Here is a 21,648-nt window from a genome sequence, read left to right as displayed (position 1 = left end):
TGTTGGGGTTTTCTCTGTATTTATTATTGTGCGATCTATTGTACAATATAAAGCGCCTTGAGGCGACTTTTGTTGTGATTTGGCGCTATATAAATAAAATTGAATTGAAAATTGAATTGAATTGAATAATGAGTGATTACTTGATGTACTGTTACCTTCCTGCCAATTCGAAGCAGTCTGGCCATTCTCCTGTGACCTCTAGCATGAACAAGATATTTTCACTGAGGGAGCTGCCACACACTTGGCTTTGCAGGGGAATCTCAGTGGATGAGCATTTTCTGAAACATTCAACCAAACCTGTCTGGCACCCACAGCCATGCCATTTAAATAAGTTCTTTCTATTCTTGGGTAAGGGTCAAACTTCAGCAGATTATCTAATCCCTAAATGCACTGAGTAGTTAACATGTGATTGATAAGATATTTGTGTTAACAAGCCTTTGAACTGGTGAACCCAATAAACTGACTGGTGAGTGCACATAATAAAGTCTGGATTCTGGCTTGTAAAATATAGTCAATCAAATACTTAAGTGTATTATTACTTACCTAGCATGGTACTCTTAAATCATAACAATACACACCATATAGATAATAGATAATTATATAGAAAATTTCTGAAAATTATGATTATTTAATCAAATCTGAATTAAGACTTGTGTGAAAACGATTAAAGTGTGGATTCAGAGTTGCAAACGCATTTACACGATCATCTAGACATGAAGTTTTAACTAAGTTTTCATAATTTCTTGCGTAGAATCTGCAGTTCAAACGACAGTTTTCTGTGACGTATGAGATATATATTTAAACTCAGCTATTCACTGCCTTTAAAGAAATGCCCGCACAATGATATTTAATATTCCAAAGCACTGTAAAATATCCTTCCATAATTATAGAGTATACACACTCCCAGCGAAGCCCTGTAAGGAGCTAAAGGAATGCAAATATGCATATTAATAAGGCCCTATAAACTCATAAATCATTTTGACTGTGGACACGCCCTCTGCTCTTCTACTGGCTGCTACGTACCTCTCGTCGGCTGCGTCCCCTCTTGGTAATTTAAATAGCCCCCTTACGGAATTTGATGAATAGAGTCGCTGTCAAAAGCGTTAGACGGAGAGGAGAGCTGGCTGACAGACAGACAGCTGTGACAGAGAGCGGAGGAGCACGAGCTGCGTCATGTCTCGTTCTCACGCGTACATCTAGTTATTTATCCGCGGAGTTGGACGTCGGGGAGAGTTTGCTCAACTGTTACCGTCCCGGGCTTAATGTTCCGTGGCTAATCCTGTTTTGTTCTTTTCTGGAGAGATATGGATCCCGGAGCATGTCGAGCTTAAGTGTGGGTTCACAGCTTTGAGCGTGCGGAGGCTGAATATTTCCCCAGGTTCAAAAAGTTCTCTCGTCAGGAGGAAAAGCTTTGTCTCCGCAAGGTAACGCATCTTTTTTTCTCCTGTTGTTTTACGTCCGCGCGCGCATTTCTGAGCACAGCTCCGCTTTCAAAGCTAGCAGCTCGTGTAATTAAGTAGCATTTAGGCTACGCTATAAAAATATATACCTAAAGGACCGCGAACAGAAATAGTTTTAGAAAGGTTTCTAGTTACCGGAACTCTACCAAAAGTAACATTTGGTGACTTTCCCCACCCCTCCAGCGCGCGCGCACTCACACACACCTTTGACATACCGTTAATGCGTGTAATTCCTTTCCCCGTCCCGGTATTTCTGTCATAAAAAGCTTTCTTTTGAAACTACACAGCTCTCGAATGCAAATCTACACTGTATATTTGACCTTTTCTGCTTTACTCGCTGTGCACAAAGAATTCTGGGTAAAAATATCACAGTAATTCTGTCATGTATCGTTGAGTATGTTCCGTTGAGGTCAGCCTGTTAGAGCATGTTGCAGTCATGCTGAAGCCTTGCAGACGTTTAGCGTGTGTAACCATAAATGTGAACCTTTGCTTCAGATTGGAACTAACTCCATTCTCTTAAGACATCTATTACAGATATTTAATAGTAAATTAATGTTGTTTTTGAAATCTTCAAAGGGTGAGTGAACCTTGATTGGTTACACCCGTCTCACCCATCCTGTGTATTAGGAGCCTCAGAGGGCCACATCATCATGGTGAACAGCCAAGTGCCAGGTGTACCGTCAGACCCCAGGTCTTGTGCAGGATGTGGGGGGAAGATTGCCGACCGCTTTCTGCTCTTCTCCATGGAGCGCTACTGGCACACGCGCTGCCTCAAGTGCTCTTGTTGCCAAGCCCAGCTGGGGGACATTGGTACCACCTGCTACAGCAAAGGGGGCATGATTCTTTGTCGGAGCGACTACATCAGGTGAGAGGCAGAGGAAGGAGGTAAAGGAAGCTGATGATTTTTAGATTTCCGAGGCCATGCAGATCTTACAAAAACAAAAACCAAATCTTTGTTTTTTTGTTTGCAGACTGTTTGGGCACAGCGGGGCGTGCAGTGCCTGCAGCCAGTCAATTCCAGCCAACGAAATGGTGATGAGGGCACAAGGAAATGTTTACCACCTCAAGGTAAATCCCCAGCTCTCACGTTACTGTGCTTCATCTCCCGCAGCTTGTTTGACGGAAGCATCTGGGAGATGTGAAGGGGAGATGTGTCAGGAGAAAAAGGAATTATACGCACATATAATCACTCTTCGAGACTTCTTTTAAGATGTTTTTAGGTGCTTTTACAACAGAATTTCAGCATTGTAGTGTTTCATTTTTCAATATCTTCCATCCAGCATCAACTGAAAATCTTTCAATTTTGACATGAGATTTTTTTCTTCTCCGCTCCTCTGCAGTGTTTCAGCTGTGCCACTTGCAGGAACAGACTAATGCCTGGCGATCGCTTCCATTACATCAACGGTACAATTTTCTGTGAGCACGACAGACCGGGTGCTGCCTTGCTCAACAGCCACCTGCCGGCACTCCAGAGCAGCTCTGTGCTGACAAACCAGAAGGTGAATAAGACTGAGTGTAAATTCACAGTCAGTTAACATCACTGTGCTGGTATGAAACTTCTGTTAACTCCCTCTTTGAGAGGGTAATTGCAGGGGGAATATTAAAATGAAGAAAAATAGGTGGTAAACTGACTACAGTGTAAATGCAGAAAGTCTTACATTCATACAATACAGCCAGTAAAGTTAATAACTGTAATGCAGTCAGATCGAACCACCAACCTTCAAATTGGTAGATGAACTGCTCCTGAACTACAGCCGCCGTGTTATGTAGAAAAACTTTCATTTTGTCCCCTGATTTCAAATAACTGAACAAAAATGTTTCAAAAGTCAGAAATCACATATTTTGATATCTGTTATTTGGGTTACTTGGACATCAGCACTAGTCTCCAAAGAACATTAGAAACTCTTGTTCAGTCAAATATGACTGAATTGTTACTTGTAATGACATTTTTTCTTAATGTAGTGTGGTATCGCTACATGGAATTAAAAAATGTGCACTTCTAACAGTGAAAAAATGAATATGATCTCAAACTGATTTTTGTAAAGAACTGAAATGCAACATGTAAACAATCCTATAAGCTCCTTGCTTTTCTAAGCTGCTGATGTCACACTGCTGTTTAGAACTGTAATAATACCAGGTATTATGCATTATTATGCATTAATTTGAAGATGAAGAGAGCACTCGATAAGTGATGCAGGACTCTGTGGTCACTCTGCTTTTGTTTGTTTCCAGGTATGCTGAGTGGCAAATGTGCCATGCGCTGCCCTCGCCTTCCTCTCCAAAGCTTCACTCCTTCCTTCTCTTGTGCTACTGTTGCTGTTGTCGTGGATTCCCATCACGACCCACCTGCTTCTCATCCCCTCCCAGAGTGGACACAGTTTCTCAGTTTCTCACTCAAGATATCCCACGGCTTGTCATACCAGAGAGACCCTCTGTACTACATGCAAAGTCCCATCTATGTTGTGGTCAATGGTAAAGTGGTTTGTGCATTATGCAAAGACTCAGGAGTTGCACTAGCAAAAGGCCCTTAAAGGACAAAAGGCTGGATGCCAAGTGGAAGAGAGCAAAAGCTGCTTGAGTGAACATCTAATGGACTGCTGTAAAATGACTGAAGTTTTGCTTGATGCCTTGTGGCATTTTTTTCCCCCTGAGCATCACTGTTTTTATTTTTTAATTTAATTTTATTTTATTACTAAACTCCTGATTTCGCTCTTACGTACATGTTCACTTGGAGATCTGACACAAAGGAGATAAAATTGATGGATGACAAAAATCTGAAAATATTCAGTCATTGGAAATCCTTCAACCCACACCAGAAACTTTTAAAGCCTGTCGCTGCTTCGTCATGTATCGATTTCTCTTGTGCCCTGCACATCGACAAAATAAAACAAACCCGTGAAACTTTTTATTTTTCTGCTGTATAGTTTTGTTTCTTCACCAGATGCGTGTTTGGTGTTGGTGTTGGGATGGTGGTGGTATGTGGCATTGAAAGAAAAATTCTATTAAAGCGATTCTCTTGTGTCACAAAGTGAGCTGAGGTTAAGCCCGTTAGTGGCATTAGAGTGGCAACGTGTTGCATGGTACCTAGCGTGGTGGATGTTACTGGCTCTCTCACTCTCTTTCACCCTGTATGGTGAAAACATGCCTGATTACCCCGAGGAATGGAATTGGGGGGCTTGAGCTCTGACCATTTACAGAAGCAATTAAACATGATCCCTGTATCTGTGCCGCTGGAGCTCCTGGGAGGCTGAACTCGGGGCATATCCCAAGGTTGACTGGCTCGGTGGCTGCTTGCTTCTTATAAAGCTTAATCTGAAAGCAGGCTAATTAAAGGGGATGTAGCCCCCTCTACATCCAGGGCGTTTGAAACAATCTGATGTATTTACTGTTTACCGTGTTCCAATTAAAGCTCCCACACAGCCTGGTTTGTTTCCTGTCGCTGCTCTTTGTTCTCTGCCACTTTGCAATGCTTCTGCAATGCATTTCCTTGAGCTGCATCTAATTCACTCTAACTCGGTATGCCTTTTTAATGCTATATAAAAAGTTTAAAGTCTTAGCGTACTGTCGGTAGTTTGGAGCTAATCTTGGTGCGATAGTGGCAACAGAGTGTGCAATGTGCAGGAAGCACAAGATAGCATCTGCTCTACTTTCACACCTTGCCTGGGAGCATGGCAGCCATCAAACTTGCACCTTAATGCGCTTAGTTATTTCAAAGCGTCCCACTTGTCATGCTAGGTGCTGATACCGCATCAATTATTTATTCCACGTCTGATCAAGAAGCGTCACGCAAATTCATTAACGTATGCAAATGATCACAATTACAATTATCTTTGTATCGTGATGGTGAAGAAATAAAACCTTGGCACATTCCCGAGTCCCACCACACCACAAGTTACACTTTGCATTCAAACTAATCAAGCCTCATCTGCCTTTTCCTAATTAGCCGGAACGTTTTCAGATGCCAATTAGCGGGTCTCATGAAAAGGCACTTTGCCATGAGGCGTTGTCTTTTATCAGAGCTTCTGCAGGTGTGTGGCTCACTGTGTAGCTCGTGTCATAGGAAAGTGTTTATTCCTGCTAATTAATCATATTAACAGATGCAGATGAGTGTAATTGCCTGAGCTCCTCCACCTCACACTGTGTGAAGACACGAGAAGATGCCAAGATATTTTTACATGCTTATGATGAGAAGGACAGGAGATGCCTCCTCCTTGCCCAGATACTCCTGTGACAGATCCAAAATGGCCACCCCCCTTGATGCTGATTTGTCAGTCTGTCAGCCAGAAGCACTTTCTAACGAGCGTGCCTGTGTATGTGGAGTATTTGGAACCAGACAATATGCTGGAGTTGTTTTTCAACTCTCTAATGTGTCACCAGATGTGACTAAAGTGTGAGCACCAGAGCCAACCCCCCAAACAAACAACCAAAAAAAGCTTTGAGTATACATTTCAATAATAAATCTAAGTGCTCATTGCTTTTGTGCTTTTATGTTGAATATTCCTGGTTACATTTGCAGTGTCACCACCCCAAACTACAGAACTGGCAGCAGTTCTGTAGCATCATGTTCAGGTGATGCATTATAAACTGGAATCTGTAATGTTTCTCATGAGATTTAGTAAGTTTAAAGACAAATAAATGCTTTGGTAACATGACATGATTTCATTATTCTCCAGCCACCCCTAACAACGTTGCTTCGAACCTGCAATATTCGTTAATGTAAGTTTAAAACTAAGAACACCAACTGCATCTTCTTTATTAGATATTACTCGAGTAGGTAAGAAAATATTTTCAGCCTGGTTCTAATAGAGATTTCTTCCTGTTAAAAGGCAGTTTTTCTTCCCACTGTTGCCAAGTGCTTGCTCATTCAGGCAACTGTTGTTGTGAATTGATGTATGAAAATACAAAACTGATTTAAATCACATTAAAGTGAAATTTTTACATTTTAAACTGCTACTTTAAGTGACAGTGCTGCTTTTCTTATAACAGTGCAGCATGAGCAGTTTGTCTTTGTGTCATTTTTTGACTAAATTTGAGTTTCTGTCTGTTCAGCTGTGCATAACATCTCTCAGAAAAGCTCTGGTTATTAATTTAAGTTATACTTTATGCATTCTTTACATTTTTATACTAAATCAATTTTTTCATATTTTACTTGTATGAAAAAAAAGGTAATTATTCTGTGTATTAAGTGGTATTATACTGTTCTAAAATAAGATTATGGATGCACAGTGAATGCCTCTACATTACCGTAAAAATATGAGAGGTTACAACAGCACCCCGTAGTGTTAACAGTTATCTCGAGGTGCTTTATAGTGAAAGGTAAAACCTTAGAAATATTAGCAAGACAACTCTCCAGCAATTACCTATGAACAAACACTAGGATGAGCAGCTATGTGATGCAACTAGTTGGAGAGTAAGTAAAAATAAAGAAAGGGAAAAAAAAAAGAGTATAGAAAAGAATTATCATCATTGTTCAATGTGAACAGTAGAGTGCAAGTACTTATGCTGTAAAAGCATCTAACTGCTGGGGAAGTCTAGGTGTACTTCAAAGCCTTTTGAAATAGCAGGAGAGTATCCATGTTGCTACTGTAGACCTTTAAACACGAGTATAATTTGGTGACTTGTAGCATAACTGTCAGCAATGCAAAGTGGGCTGGTCATAAATGAATCTTTCTCAACTTAGAGGTGAAGCAAATGGAGCAACTACCAATGGTATTAAAGGATACTGCAGACAGACACATGAAGGAGTGCTAAATACATTAGAGGGTTAATGTGCAACTTTGTTCAGAAATATTTACTATTTATTTTTGATTCAATTTTATTTATATTGTAAAAACAAGTGAAGAAGCGCTCAATGCATCATGGGAAATTCCCCAGCAACCCTCAGTCTACAGCAGCATAACTAAGGAATAATTCAAGGTGAGTTCATCCCAAAGGAAAATTTTAATGTATATCTGAAAAGCAGAGAAAGTGTCTGTCACACCTTAAAGGCCGGTCCGTGAAAATGCAAAGTGGGAGCTGGTCGCGCAGAACAGGGGCCTGATAGGTTAACAAACAGCAACACATTTACTGATTATTTCTTGCTAACAGAAATCTTGGGTTTACTTTTCTGATGAGTAGTTTACTTATTCTGGTTTGATAAGATTGTCATTTTAGTTTTCAGATGTCCTTTTGTACAGCGGTCCCCAACTTCTTTTGCGCCACAGATCAGTTTATGTCCAACAATATTTTCACGGACCGGCCTTTAAGGTGTCATGGATAAATACAACAAAATAAAACCAGTACTGGTACCAAAAAAATAAAAGTATATTATTAATAAAACTGACCTCCATTATCTTGATTAACAGCCTATTTCAGAATATAAATTCCATCAGTCTCCTATGCTTGTTAAAAATGATGGCAACAGGGAGCCTAGTATTTTAAAATGCAGCAAGGGATTCAGACCAAGTACATGATGAGTTGGAAATCAGATCCTCAATATGAATGATTCAAGTGAGGCTCAGTGTGTGCGGAGTGTGCTCGATGAATGCTGATACACAGGTCTTGTCCACCCTGAGGCACTGAGCTCAACATATGTATGTCTGCTGTAAACAACCTATCTGGTTTCACCGTTTTCAGAACCCAACCATGTAAAACGTTGAATGCTGGTGCGCTTCAATTCAATTCAATTCAATTCAATTTTATTTATATAGCGCCAAATCACAACAGAAGTCGCCTCAAGGCGCTTTATATTGTACAGTAGATCGCACAATAATACATAAAGCATTTAGCTTTGCTCGCAATCCTACCGAAAGCTCGCCGGCCTGCCAAAGCTATTTATGGTAGCTTTCAAATCCCGAAGAGCTAGACGACTGTTTAGAGCCAGCTACAACAATTTCCAACACACACCTAATTTATCATAACCATAGTGTGCTAAATGTGATTTCTGAATCCTTTTTTGAACTCACTAAGGGCTTCAGTGCTGCAAACATTGCCATTGTACAAGAGCAAAACACGAGACAGAGCTGAAACATGTAGGAAGCGAGGCATGTTGCAGTCATAACTCACTGCCTACAGCAGGGGAGTAGAGGGGCAAAATGACAGAGAGGGACTTTACAACTCTGAGCCTCATTCAGGAATGTCAGGAAGGGGAGAGGGAGAAAAGTTCTCCTGGCCAATCGGAACGCTTTGAATAATTAAAGTGATTGGCTTAATTAGCTCAATTACGTTAATTTGACCACGGAACACGGCCATATGGTGAAAGGAAACAAAAGAGGGGGGAACTAATTAAAAGTAAAATAATGAGGATTTTAATTAACTGGCTCCCTAGAAAGCAGAGCGCAGGGATCAGGAGCCTGCTACCATAATTAAAGTGCTGTAACGCTGGCAACATCTCTCCTCTCTTTCTTATATCTGTGAGGGCTCTATCCATCTAATTAAATCTGTAAATAAATTAGCAACATTGAGGGTTCCTGCTTGACTTAACACCGCCTGTAATCCACCCCCACCACCTTCCCAATAACACGCTCATCTTAATTTCAGCACACTGCACACTGTAAAATATAACTTGTTGTTTCAACTTAAAAATATGAGGTAAAGGGCTGCCTTAAAATTTTAAGTTAAGTCAAGAAATAGAGTTTGTTCTTATAACACAACCAATTGTTATCTTAATGAAAAATCACATGTTGTCTAAACTTTCGTCTTAGTTTAGTTGACTGAGATTTGTTAGTCAGTTCAACTCCTTTAATTGTCATTTTTACTTGGGAAAACCCTTTCAGCTAAATTAAAATAATCTATTGTTTAAACTCTTGTCCTAGTTCAGTTGACTTGGGTTTTTTAGTTAATTCAAATGCTTTAGTAGTTCTTTTAACTTAGGAATCTATTTTAGCTTAACTAACATAATCTGTTAGCTAAGTTGATTTAAGTTTATTAATTAACTGAGCTCCTTAAGGTAGCTGAGTGAACTTGTAAATCAGTTTCATTTTAATTATCAGAGTTGATTGACTGGATGTAAAGAAAATGTGTATTAAACATCTTAAGTTTTGTTTTGTTTTTTAGCTTTCTAACATCCATTTCAGCAAAACTACCTGTTAGGTTTATCTTAGATCTCAGGTTTAAATACCTACATTCCTTTAAATTAATTTTCTGTTGTTTACAGAAAAAAAAAAAAACCCACAGATTCCATTAAAGTCTATCTGATCATTTCATACAGAAAGTTTGTTTTAAGAACATGACAAGACAATTACTCATGAGCACCCAACATTCACCATTTATTGTGCCATCTTAGTCATCTGAGAAACAGAAAAATCAGTGACGTAGCTCATCAGGCTCACAATCCATCAAAACTCAAAGGCTGCTCCCTGTGAAACAATAAATTTGAACTTGGTCTTGAGCCCAGTTTGGGTGAAGATTAAATTCTGACCAATACTCTAGGAGCAGTAGTGATTCTTGTGAAGTAACAACATAAAGTCTGCATTAATGTAATGTATCAACGGGACACTTGCTATTTTAGAAAAGTTATTCTTTACATTTACAAAATTTTTAAACTTCATTGTGCTCAGTCACACCTGTTAGCATAAAACTTGAAATATTAAAATAGTACAAAACCTTTGATAAGTGACAGTAAAGATCAGTTTATAACAAGTAAGACATCAAACTCTTGTATTTGTCTTCGTTTACAACTGCAACAAATTCCACAGAACCAATATCTCTGAAAATGAGTGCATGCTTCTGAAACATTTGATAATATGAATATTTCAGAAACATCAGTTTGAGTCTGCTCAATTGCAAAACAAAGGAAAAACTACTGACTTGCATGAGATAAGCATCTGCAAAGTCCAGCATATTGTTGTTCACATAAGTTTCTTAAACCATGAACAAATGAGCAATTGTCTAATCTGGAATGTAAAGTGTAGTCATTTAGTGACATACAAAAGTGAGAATGAGAACTTGCAAGAATAAAAAAACAAACAGTAAAATAAAACTGTCCTTAACACTAAGGAGCATACAATTACAGTTCTGCATGGCTTTCTGCAAGAGTCTGTTTCTTAGACCATGCACTAGTGAGATGCACTGCCTTCCACCAATGTTCATTAGGATGTTCTGAATGACTTCAAAGATGTCCTTAAGTTCCTTTGGATAGTCTATGTTGAGGGCAAAAGAAGGCCCATCAGCATGGAAATGGCACTTGAGACATCCTCAGATTAGACAGGATTACTGCCGCCTCAAGGACAACCAACACATCGATGATGTCTTCTTCTTTCACCATCGCAATGCCAACTTTCGTCCTCTTAGAAAACGTGTCTTCAATACCTGTCGGCTATAAAAGGGTTCAAAGACAAAAGATAAAATAAAATTACACAATTACAATTACACAATATCCCTTGTGCTTAACAATTCATGTCTTTCCAAAGAAGAGCCATACTGATGCTTTGGATGATGGTGATTGGCTTTGGGTAACACTTATTAGTTGTTAAAGTTTTTTCAGAATGAGATATGCACCCCATGTTACAAATCCATTTCTTGCTTTAAACAAAGACCATGTTCATAAATAACTGAGCATGTCTTCAATTGCAGAATTCAAACAAAATTTTCAATTTAAATGGTAAATGGCCTGTATTTGTATAGCGCTTTACTAGTCCCCTAAGGACTCCAAAGCGCTTTTACATTCAGTCATTCACACACATGGGTGGATGACTGAATCGTGGCTGAAGAGTTGACAGTTCGTCTTATAATTGGAAGGTTGCTGGTTCGAGCCCGGCTCTGACAGTTTCAGTCGTTGTGTCCTTGGGCAAGACACTTCACCTGTTGCCTACTGGTGGTGGTCAGAGGGCCCGGTGGTGCCAGTGTCCGCAGCCTCGCCTCTGTCAGTGCGCCCCAGGGCGGCTGTGGCTACAATGTAGCTTGCCATCACCAGTGTGTGAATTTAAATCTACTTATGCTAAATATTGGCTGTGCTCTAAACCAAATCTGGCTGAGAATACATGAAATGTGCAAACTGCAGCTACACTACAGGATCAGATTGTGGCTCCATAGACAATGCTTCTTTAATCAGTTTATTGATTAAAGTTTATTTTTCCCCCTATATTAACAGCATGAAAAAAGAGCATATAGACATGGCTGAACAGGTTGCATAATTGGCACTGAATATCAACATCCACCTTTACCCAGCTGCCCAATGACTCTCGGCCAGTAACCTTTAATTGCTTACCCAGTCTACACAGTCTCTTTTCCAGGGTCCAGGACATTTCACCAAAGTATTGCCCCCCATAGCTGTAGCAGCCACTGCAGCCCCTTAAATATCCTAATATCTCTGCCATTACAATATACAATGTGAGAAATCAAACGTAAAGCTGAAGTGAACAGTACAGCAGCGAAATGTCAAAGACCCTGGTGAAGACATGAATAAACACAAGACACTAATAATATCAATGCTAGCTTGCCAGTTAGTTTCTCTGAAACCCAGGCCAAATCCAGTGTCAAAGATCTTGTAATAATACATTTGGTGAGGAAAAAGTACACATGTACTTTTTAATTTAAAATCCACTGTGGTGCTGTCATTATTAAATTTACTAAAAGAAACAATGCTAACCTTCACAGTCTTGAAAGTGTGTGAGGGATCTTCCTTTAGAAAATGAGGTCCTCTGTCCTCTTCCTTTGTGTAGGGCTCTGGTCAAAGAAGTCAAAAAGAAAACAAAAACACTTTTTAAACAGTGTTTATGAAGCATGTAGACAGCTCCAAATTCACAGCTTTTTGATACATAATTCCATCAATATATGATTATCATTGGAGATTTTGAATCAGGCTTATCAGGATGTTCAAGTAGAATATGATATCCAACCTACCACCAATATACATAGATTCTGTAAAAGTTACCACACTAAATGTCCAGTTGTGAAATATGATGACAGACTTTACTTATCAGCTTTCTTTCAATGAGTTCATCAGTTGAACTGGATAACCTAAAACTTAAACAAAGGATTAGATTTCGCAGTTGAACACTTACATCATCATTGAAGCATCTTATGAGCCTAGTTAGCCCTCCTATGCCGCTCTTGATTTTGTACAGCTCCACAAACCTCTCCACAATGGTCAAGCACAGCAAAAAGGAACCCTTTCAGGTCAACAGATGTAAGACGGGCAAATTCTGCTTCAACCTGAGCAATAGAAGAAGAGGGGTGGAGAGTACAGACAGAATAAAAAAAGATTCTTTGAGACCCAAATTTAAGCAAACAGTCATCTGAGGCCCATTAGAGAAAACACAAACACACAAAAGCAAACAAACAAAAGATGCACTTTACCTGCCGTTCAGCAAACAAGGAAGTTCAGAGAACAATAAGCTCTGTCTTGAAATCTTTTAAAGTAGAATGATTGTGAAAATGACTTATGTGATGTAAAACTTTAATAAACATGCGATTAAAAGAACACTAAAAGGACAAGTAACAGTTTCCTTATTCCTCAGATGTTTACCTTGATGAGCAATACTGTTTTAGTCCAACTGCCTCATTAAAGTTACACAACAGGCTTTTTACATTAAAGCCAGCAAGTCCATTACATACTCCCTTTTTAGATCTGAAATACTGTGCAGATTCTGTGTATATGTAGTGGACAGCAATTTACCCAAAAGAGTGCAAAGTTTGCAAGTCCACCTCATTTAAATGACAAAGTCAGATGTGATCATCTAGACCTGTGAAAATAAATTAATGACAAACTTGCAGTTATGGATGTTATTACAACCACAAGAACCTAAACAGTCTGCTCCATTGCTTTTGTTAATGAATCATTTGTTGGTAACACGTCTGAATATTTAGTTTATGCCACCTGCATGTGATCATCAATAGTGCCATATTACTTCTTAAGAAGTACCCTGACACTACAATCTTTATATCATTTGTTCTACAGAGCTATTAAGTTACAATATAATCTGAGGTGTTTCCAGTATGACAAAATGCACAAATTGTAACTTACCATTTGACTCCACTGACAAAAATAAATCCCCAGCATCAAGTTTGGCTTCACAGACCTAAAATAAGTAAAATAAAAATATATGTTATAATTATATTGTTTTCGCCATTTATTCATGTTTGCTAATTTTCTGACATATAAACAATGTTAGTTTTGTTACAATACAGAGAATGCAGTTTAATTAAAAGGTAAATTATGCAAAAAAAAAAAAAACTTCTGCAGTATACCATGCCAAAAATCAGTGTCTCTGATGCCAATTATTTTATCACTACAGCTCTTTTAGTATGGAAACTCACACAATCTAGTCATACTGATCACAAGAGTTCAAAAATAAGTCAAAATGGTGAGCTGTTGTTAAGCATAAAGCATTTCAGGGTAACAAATAACTGCACAATAGAATTAAAGCAAAAAATAAACACACTGGAGAACTATCTGATAAAAACTAATATAATGCTGGTTTGTAGACCATATTTTGTCTCAGTCCTCAGTGCACTCTTGCAGCTTAGCATGCAGCAGTTAATAACAACTTAAGTGATTACATAGGGGTAAACAGATGACAACAAGCATCGGAGTCCTGCCAAAAGTTCTTTTTGAACCCAGTCAGTTATTGGAAATATTGCCAAAATGAACTTCCACCAAAATACAACAGCCTGTGAACTTGAAAGAAATTTACAAGTACAGAGACAATATGAAATAAGCTTTATTAATTAGCTGAGTTAGCTTGCTAATATCGCAACAGTGGTTGAGTGCACAACCTTAAAGCTAGCGGCACAATACTTGTGATTTGGTCAGTGCCACATTAAACCCATAAAAAGGCCATATGTCAGTTTATTAGGTCAAGTTTGGTCATGACATACAAGCTGGACCTTGTCGGCTAAAGTTACATTAGCTAAAGCAAACATTTCGGTAAAGAAAAAACACACATCATGCCATAGATTCAAAACATGTTCCAACTTTTGTAGCTCTCTTTCCTTACAGTTATAACCAATGTTACTCACCTTGAAAGCATATTCCAAAGAAGACGATTAGAAAACGTCCAAGTAAAGTGAGCATGTCGTTAACCGCCAATTCCCCATGATGCACCTCGGTAGCAGTCACGTGAGGCAGTTTTGAATCCTGCTGTGCTCAACTTACCCACATTGTCAAGTTCACATAAGTTTCTGATTTAGCTGGACATGAGTTTTCAAGTTAGCTTTTTTGGTGTAATTGGGACGTTTTAACTTGTAATTCTATGTTATAACAACAACTTCAGTCATCTATCGTCAAACTGATATAGAATAATATGTTGAAATAACAAACATCTAGAATTACATTTTACAGTGCACCAACCATATGTAGGCAAAGGTTAAGCTAAGTTCTGTGATAAACAGAGAGATGTGTTTAGAGGGTGGCATGCATTTCATCCTATTGTGATTGTGCTGATGCTGCTTGATGAAGAGTTTGCTCCTTTCAAAACCCAGGATTCTGTTTTGAAGCTCTGGATAACACAGTTCTCAGAGGGCCACTGCTGAGGTGACGTCTGCATCGCCTGTATGTGTTGCAGCCAGCCGTCAGTGCATGTGAAGTGTCATCTGGCCATCAATGTGTCGTCTGGGCTCTCCCCTTAAAACACTAGCTACCTCTGTCTCTTTCTACTGTCCTTCAGTTATACCTCCCCTGTACTCTCTGCTCAACCTGCCCTTGGCCATTTGACGTCCTCCACTGCACGTACACAGCAACAGTCAACCAGAAACAGCCGCCGCCCATGGAAGCAGAAGCTGTTTCATTAAAATGCATTCAGATTGACAAGAGCCTTATTTGCATATTAAATTAACAAGCACTTAAGAGTTCTGAGCGAACTGTTACACTACCAGCTCGGAGTAAATGAGGAGCAAGCAAGCGTTCGACTGTCATTACCCATGGCTGTCACCGTTGGACACGGTTGAGGAATGGTGTTTGCAGAGCTAGACTCACAAAGACAGATAAATATGATGGAGTCAACAAATGTAACCCGCCTTTCAACCTCTGGTATCCCAGCTATATTGTTCTACAAAGACACTGAAAGTGAAAAAAAGCTCAACAACCGCAGAGACTCACAGACAGCTGCAGGGCAAGAGGAGAAGGGTGTTTGCAAAGTGGTTGAAGCACCAGCTTACTTCTCCTCTCCCCCAGTGTTCTGCTGATAGATAAAAAAACACAACATCAGCTCACACGGGCTGCACATATAATAATGGTAGATTTACTTTATCTGCTGTTTGATTTTACAGCAATGATACTGAGCAGTTTTCCTGATATTCTAAGGATTGCTGTAAAGTTAACAAATAATAATGAACTAAAGCAGACTGTACTCACTTAAACAGACAAGTGGCCTCCAAGAAGTTGCCAAAAATCTTACTGCAAAATCACGTTTAAACGTGCCTCTGCTTTGTTTTTGTGCTTGATTGATTGCTATAATCGCTCTGAATATAATGTGTTCATTTTATTACTGTTCTCTGTGATTTATAACCTGTTCATTACAGTTTTATTGCTTTAATTGTGTGACACATTGTAACATTTCTCTAAAAGTGCTTAATAAACAAAGTCATTTCTTCACTATGTGATATTACGCAGACCCATTGGACTTTTCTGGTCTACAGAGTACATGTGCAGTGTTATATATCACTGTTTGAATGTCGGCTCTTATTTTGCATAATGAATTTTAAGGCACCCTCACTCATATGTAAGACTACAGAAATAAATGCAGTCTATTTCCCATCATACATTATTTGGTTCCAGTGGAATGAACCACCATAATTATCTGAAAACTAAAATACAACAAAAGAAGAAGTAATTTGAAATTCTTAGTTTAACTCCCCATTACTCTTCAGGAGAAATAAAAAGCAAATTCTCTGCATATAAAATGAGTTTTTAAATGCTTTCATCTTTTTTTTTAATTGTTATCGTTAAAGGAAAATCTCACTCCCGTACAGAAACAACCATTGGTAACACGACAGTGTTACCTAGAGTGACGTAGAAGCTGAGTGTATGACAGTGAGCCAAGAAGCCAGAGCCTGATCTTCAGCAGAACAAGTGATTAGCAGTCTGGACCGCAAAATTCTAACCTTCATATCTCCTTTAACTTTGCTGTCTAGTGTTTATATTTAAATGTACATTAGTGGGTGGCTTTAGCTCAGGAGGTAGAGCTGGTCATCTCCTAACCAGAAGGTTGGTGGTTTGATCCTTGGCTGCACCAGTCTCCAAGATTCTGAACCCCAAGTTGTATCTCAATCATTGGAGATGTGAAATAAAAAGCACCTAGAAGTAGAAAAATGCTTGTATGAATTGGGGAATGAGGCACTTTGAGTGCATAGAGAGAGAGAAGAAAAACACTATATAAGAAGCTGTAAATTTATCATACATTTTAAAGAAAGCTCCTGTGTGTGTCCTCAAAGGGATGTGTTTGGGACTGGGGCCCGAGGTTTGCCAAATGTTAAACTGCATCTCAGTCCAAGTCATAGAGTAACAAAAAAATTATGCATTGAGTAATGTAATAAACTACTTATCCCAGAAGTATTAAGTAACACAAAGTATTATTTTTTTTTTTAGCAAGTAACAAGTAATGTATGCATTAATGCTGGTACAAGTAAATCAGGCATATCAAGACCAGCAGCTTCACTCCCTGTTGGGGGTGGCTGTAGCTCAGGAGGTAGAGCGGGTCATCTACTGATCGGAAGGTTAGTGGCTCGATCCCAAGTATCCTTGGGCAAGATACTAACCCCAAGTTGCTCTCTGATGCATCCATTGGAGTATGAATGTAGTTAGGAAGCACTAAGATGTTTAGAAGAAAGTGCTTGTGTTATTGGGTGAATGTGGCATGTTGTATAGAGTGCTTTGAGTACTCCAGGAGAGTAGCAAAGGGCTATATAAGATTCAGTCCATTTACCATTGCAATAAACACATTTGTTTCAGGCAGCATATTAACACAAAGCTACCAAAAGAACCCCAAACCCAGAGTGATGTTAAAGCTGTGTGCATGGAGACCCTAGCCAAGCAACCAAACATGTATATTCAACAGCAGGTGCACACAGTGATATTTACAGGAAGGTAAGTAAAGAGAAAAAGAAATCCTCCACTATTTAACAAGACAAACTGGATAAAAACAAAACATTTTGGGCTGCCTGTCTTTTATTCTTTCATATAAGCTGACGTCCTCCTGTACTCTTCTGGACATCTTTCTGCAATTGTGGACCAGTTGGCTGAAGAATTGTAAAATATTGTGACTTCTCTAGTTATCATCAAAATATTTACTGTTAGTTGATAATGAAGAGTTGTGGAGAAGGAAAAATCAGAGAAGCTACTTGTCAAAGTCAGATGTGATTAAATGCAAAGCAGGGCTTGTATCTGATCTCAGAGCAGTGAAATCAGAGCCAGCAGCAGATTGTCTTGCATGCCAGTCTCACATCAAGTTCATGTCAATGCTTCTGTGAAAACACGCAGAAGAAGCTGGTGGGCTGAACTTGAAAAGCTCAAGCCATAGTTAATGGGACACACACAGTGAAGCCAAGTTAATCCTGCTTCCAGCGATAACAGCCAATTGCTGCTACAAGATGTCGGCAAGTTTAAAGGCTAGATTCAGACAGACATGAAACTTTATGAGATAACAAAGATGAAAGAAGAACGATTGTGCTCACTTTGGTACAATTTAATTGATTTTGATTGACCAGTTTTCAGATTTCACTGGACAAGTACTGCTTACCTTACCCGTTCAATAAGTAACAAAAGCGGTCAGGCTGGTAGCCCCTTAGCCTTGATGTCTACCTGTACGTGTACTAGAGTAGAATCAAGAAAGCCACCACATTTGCTTGTGAAGTGCTGTTTGGACTGGTATGTTATATTGCTTATATATATATTAGTGCTGTCAATAGATTAAAAAAAATTAACTAACTAATCTCACAATTTTCTGTTATTAATTGCGATTAATCGCAATTACTTGATTAAAAGCCTGGCTCCAATTACATTTTTTCAACTTTATATTTTAAGATTGTAACAGACATTTATGCAACACAATGAAGTAAATGCAGAATAAACACAAAGAATGTATGCTGAAATTCAAAGAGAATTTTAATAGTTTTCATCAATCTTTAACACAGTGAAAACTTACAAAACACCTTTAAGGCCATCAACAGTGACCGAACCCAGGCCTACAGGTTAAAGTGAATATCATAACAATAAAGGGTGCACAAAACTCAGTATTTAAAACACAAAAAGACAGCTGAAAACCCGGAATGTTGAACATTTTTCACTTTAAAAGAGCAATCTGGCTTAGTCCTTCTTTGCACTCAGCCAGTTACTGAGGCAGACTATTCTGTTTACATTGTCTGATGACAAAGAAGCACACTTCTTTTGAATGATGTGACCTGAGAGTGAGAATAATCTCTCACAAGGCACTGTGGTTGCAGGGGTTGACAGGTACTTGCGTGCAATAGGTGCCAGCCTGGCATGTGCTCCTTCTCTCTTTAACCACCACTGTAGTGGACACTCTCCTATGTCAATTTTGGACTCTGCTTTGTACAGATTCAGACAGCAGTCTATAGCATCTTCCTCTTCCTCTGTATCTGAATCAGGAGAACCCAGCAAGGAGATGGACATCTTGCTCTTCTTTGGTGAGGGTTCCTGAGTTGTCTGAACAGATGGTTGGTGTGCATCCGTCTCTGCCATCAGAAGGTCATGTACTGATGCCCACACCTCTCTTCTTTCATCTTTGGAAAGGCACTTAAGGTCTTTAAACCTGGGATCAAGGGCAGTAGCGATCTTCAGCCATGTGAGATTGCTGCTGTCCCTCCGCTGAGCTAGGTCTGTGGTAAAAACCTTCTTAAACCTCAAAACGTAGACTGGGTCATCATCTGAGGGCTCCATAATCCTGAACAAATGACACAAGGCTGGCAACACCATGGAACAGGAGACATACCGCTCTCCCCCCAGCAGTTCGGTAACATATCTGTAATAGAAATCAAGTCTGTATTTTTCTATTAATCACACAGAGACAAACATAAATACCACATATGAAAATACACAGAGAGGTGGAGGTGGAGAACATACTTGAAAACAAAGCTAGAACACAAAGATAGACACACAATCATGAGAAACAAAATGATTTACCTGCAAGGTTCAAGTAGTTCCTCCAGCTTTTGCAGTCTGTCAAGCTCCTGGTCAGTCAACATGGTCACCTTGCTGTTTTGTTGAGTCAGGATGGTGGTCAGCCCAGATTTGTTTCTCTGGATCCGCTTGATCATCTCTAGGGTGGAGTTCCATCTTGTTGGAACGTCCTGAACAAGCGGTTCTGTTTGATGTCCATGTGCAGCTTGCTGTGCCTTTAATTCCTGAGCGTTTGCTGGACTATGCTTAAAATGTCCAACAATCTTGCGACATTTGGCCAGAGCCCTTTCAAATGCGCTGTCATTAAGAGAAACTGTGACCGTTCTTTGCAGAATGTGGGCCATGCAGGGCATGTGTTCAAATGGAAGTAGTCTGGCGGCTGCAACCATGTTACGAGCACTGTCGGTGCCAAGCGTGGTTACCTTGTTCTTGATTTCCCATTCGTTTGCAACATTCAGAAAATGGTCAGCACACGCCTCAGCATAGTGTCTCTCTTCAGTTTTACTCACTGTTAGTGCAAACGATTGCATAGTCCAGTCGTTATCAATAAAATGCGCCATGACCCCCAAGTAATTATCATTGTTCACCGAAGTCCAGTGGTCTCCGGTGAGAGCGACGTTCCTTACTTGCACAAGCTTGCTGCACTGCTGAGCCCTCTGGTCCCCATACAAAGTGTGCAGTCTCGACACAATGGTTCCTCTCGAGGGCAGATTGTAACACTCATCTCCTGATGCAGTGCGAATGACTTCTCTCAGTCCATCATCTTCTACTATGCTAACTGGTCGGCAGTTTTTAGCTATCCAAACAACCAAGGAATTGGTTAATTTTTCCCTCACATTTTTTGTTATTCGTCCACAAGCACCATACTCCTGAAGCATAGACTGGCGAGGTCCCGTAGAGGTGGATTCATTTGGGTGTTTTGCTCTCAGGTGATACGCCAGTGATGAACTGCTTCTGTGGTACTTGAATTCAGCTTTGCAAATTGTGCATCTTACTCTCGTTTTGTCCAACAAGCCATCAGGCAATTTCTTAAAGAGAAACTTTCCACCCAAAAGTCCTCGTCCATGCTTACGTGTGTTAGCTAGTGTTAGCTAGATAGTAGCATGGTGTCACTTCTTCTTCTTCTAATCATTTCTGTCAGGCCAAATGCCAGCATAGCACACTGTCCCCCCCCCCCAGAGGTGCTCATGCGAAAAAAATTGATAAAACAAAATCAGCGTTACATTTTTTTAACGCGTTAAACATTTCCCATTGATCTTAACAATTAACACGATAATTTTGACAGCACTAATATATATATATATATATATATATATATATGTTATATATTGCTACAGCCCCACACACCAACACAAATCCCTAATGAGGACACTCATCTCTAAGATCTTTCTCTTAGTAGAGTACAAGCTGACCGCACAAAGCAAAGATGATGGATTGGATTTGTCCTGTCTCCCTCCCCTCACCCCCAACCGGTTGCAGCAGATGGCCCCGCCCCTCCCTAAAGCTGCTTCTGCTGGAGGTTTCTTCCTGTTAAAAAGGAGTTTTTCCTTCCCACTGCTGCAAAAGTGCTTCCTCATAGGGGGGTCATATGATTGGGTTTCTCTGTAAGGTCTTTGGAAGGACTACCTGTGCAACCTCTGTACGGTCCAGGTATCACCCTATCCAAATGCAACACTAGTGAAAAAATGAGGAGCCCAGGGTTTGTAGGGTTCGTACTGTCAACTGTTAGTTATGTAATGGTATTTCTCAAGCCACATTTTTGCAGGAGTAATGCAACAAATCATGTAATTTATTACCTTCTTCATAGAAGATATATTTAACATAATGAAGTACTTGTTAATTTTTTAAAATGCAAAATACATTACTTTTCTAAAGTAACAACTGCAAAACTTAATTTTTGCAGTTGATCCTCACACATTTACTTGTACACAAGTACATGAACTAAAAGACAAATAACAATAATATTGAAAAAGGCACAAAATGACTCTAGGAAATAAGTGAATTTGTGTTATTCAAAAGCTCTTACATATAAATATAAATACTGTACTATCTCAGGTACTCTGTGTAATATGACTTATTTTTGTTTCCAGGTATGGTCACAGTTGTGCCTGCCACTGGGCATCACCCTCATCA

At 39.4% G+C, this 21,648-nt stretch overlaps 2 protein-coding genes across 3 annotated transcripts; one reads left to right on the top strand and one right to left on the bottom strand.

Annotated features, from left to right (window-relative positions):
• The first annotated feature begins 998 nt into the window (after window positions 1-998).
• si:dkey-90l8.3 (LIM domain transcription factor LMO4-B) lies at window positions 999-4,884 on the top strand. 2 transcript variants are annotated; one of them, XM_031746633.2, is made up of 5 exons: window positions 999-1,424; window positions 2,088-2,325; window positions 2,432-2,528; window positions 2,801-2,959; window positions 3,693-4,884. In XM_031746633.2, the coding sequence occupies exons 2-5, from the start codon at window positions 2,111-2,113 to the stop codon at window positions 3,699-3,701; spliced, it is 480 nt and encodes a 159-aa protein (XP_031602493.1). In that variant the 5' UTR covers window positions 999-1,424; window positions 2,088-2,110; the 3' UTR covers window positions 3,702-4,884. The 2 variants fall into 2 exon arrangements, with proteins under 2 accessions (XP_031602493.1, XP_031602492.1); XM_031746632.2 differs by having other exon boundaries at window positions 1,000-1,424; window positions 2,037-2,325.
• A 13,797-nt stretch (window positions 4,885-18,681) lies between these two features.
• Window positions 18,682-20,148, bottom strand: LOC120443190 (E3 SUMO-protein ligase ZBED1-like). Its single transcript, XM_039621306.1, has 2 exons — window positions 19,519-20,148; window positions 18,682-19,357 (listed from the first exon to the last, which is right to left on the bottom strand). The coding sequence occupies exons 1-2, from the start codon at window positions 20,073-20,075 to the stop codon at window positions 18,682-18,684; spliced, it is 1,233 nt and encodes a 410-aa protein (XP_039477240.1). The 5' UTR covers window positions 20,076-20,148.
• Between the last annotated feature and the right edge of the window lie 1,500 nt (window positions 20,149-21,648).

Source organism: Oreochromis aureus, linkage group 12 (assembly GCF_013358895.1).
Source record: "Oreochromis aureus strain Israel breed Guangdong linkage group 12, ZZ_aureus, whole genome shotgun sequence".
Taxonomy (NCBI): domain Eukaryota; kingdom Metazoa; phylum Chordata; class Actinopteri; order Cichliformes; family Cichlidae; genus Oreochromis; species Oreochromis aureus.
This window is presented reverse-complemented; position numbering and strand designations above follow the sequence as displayed.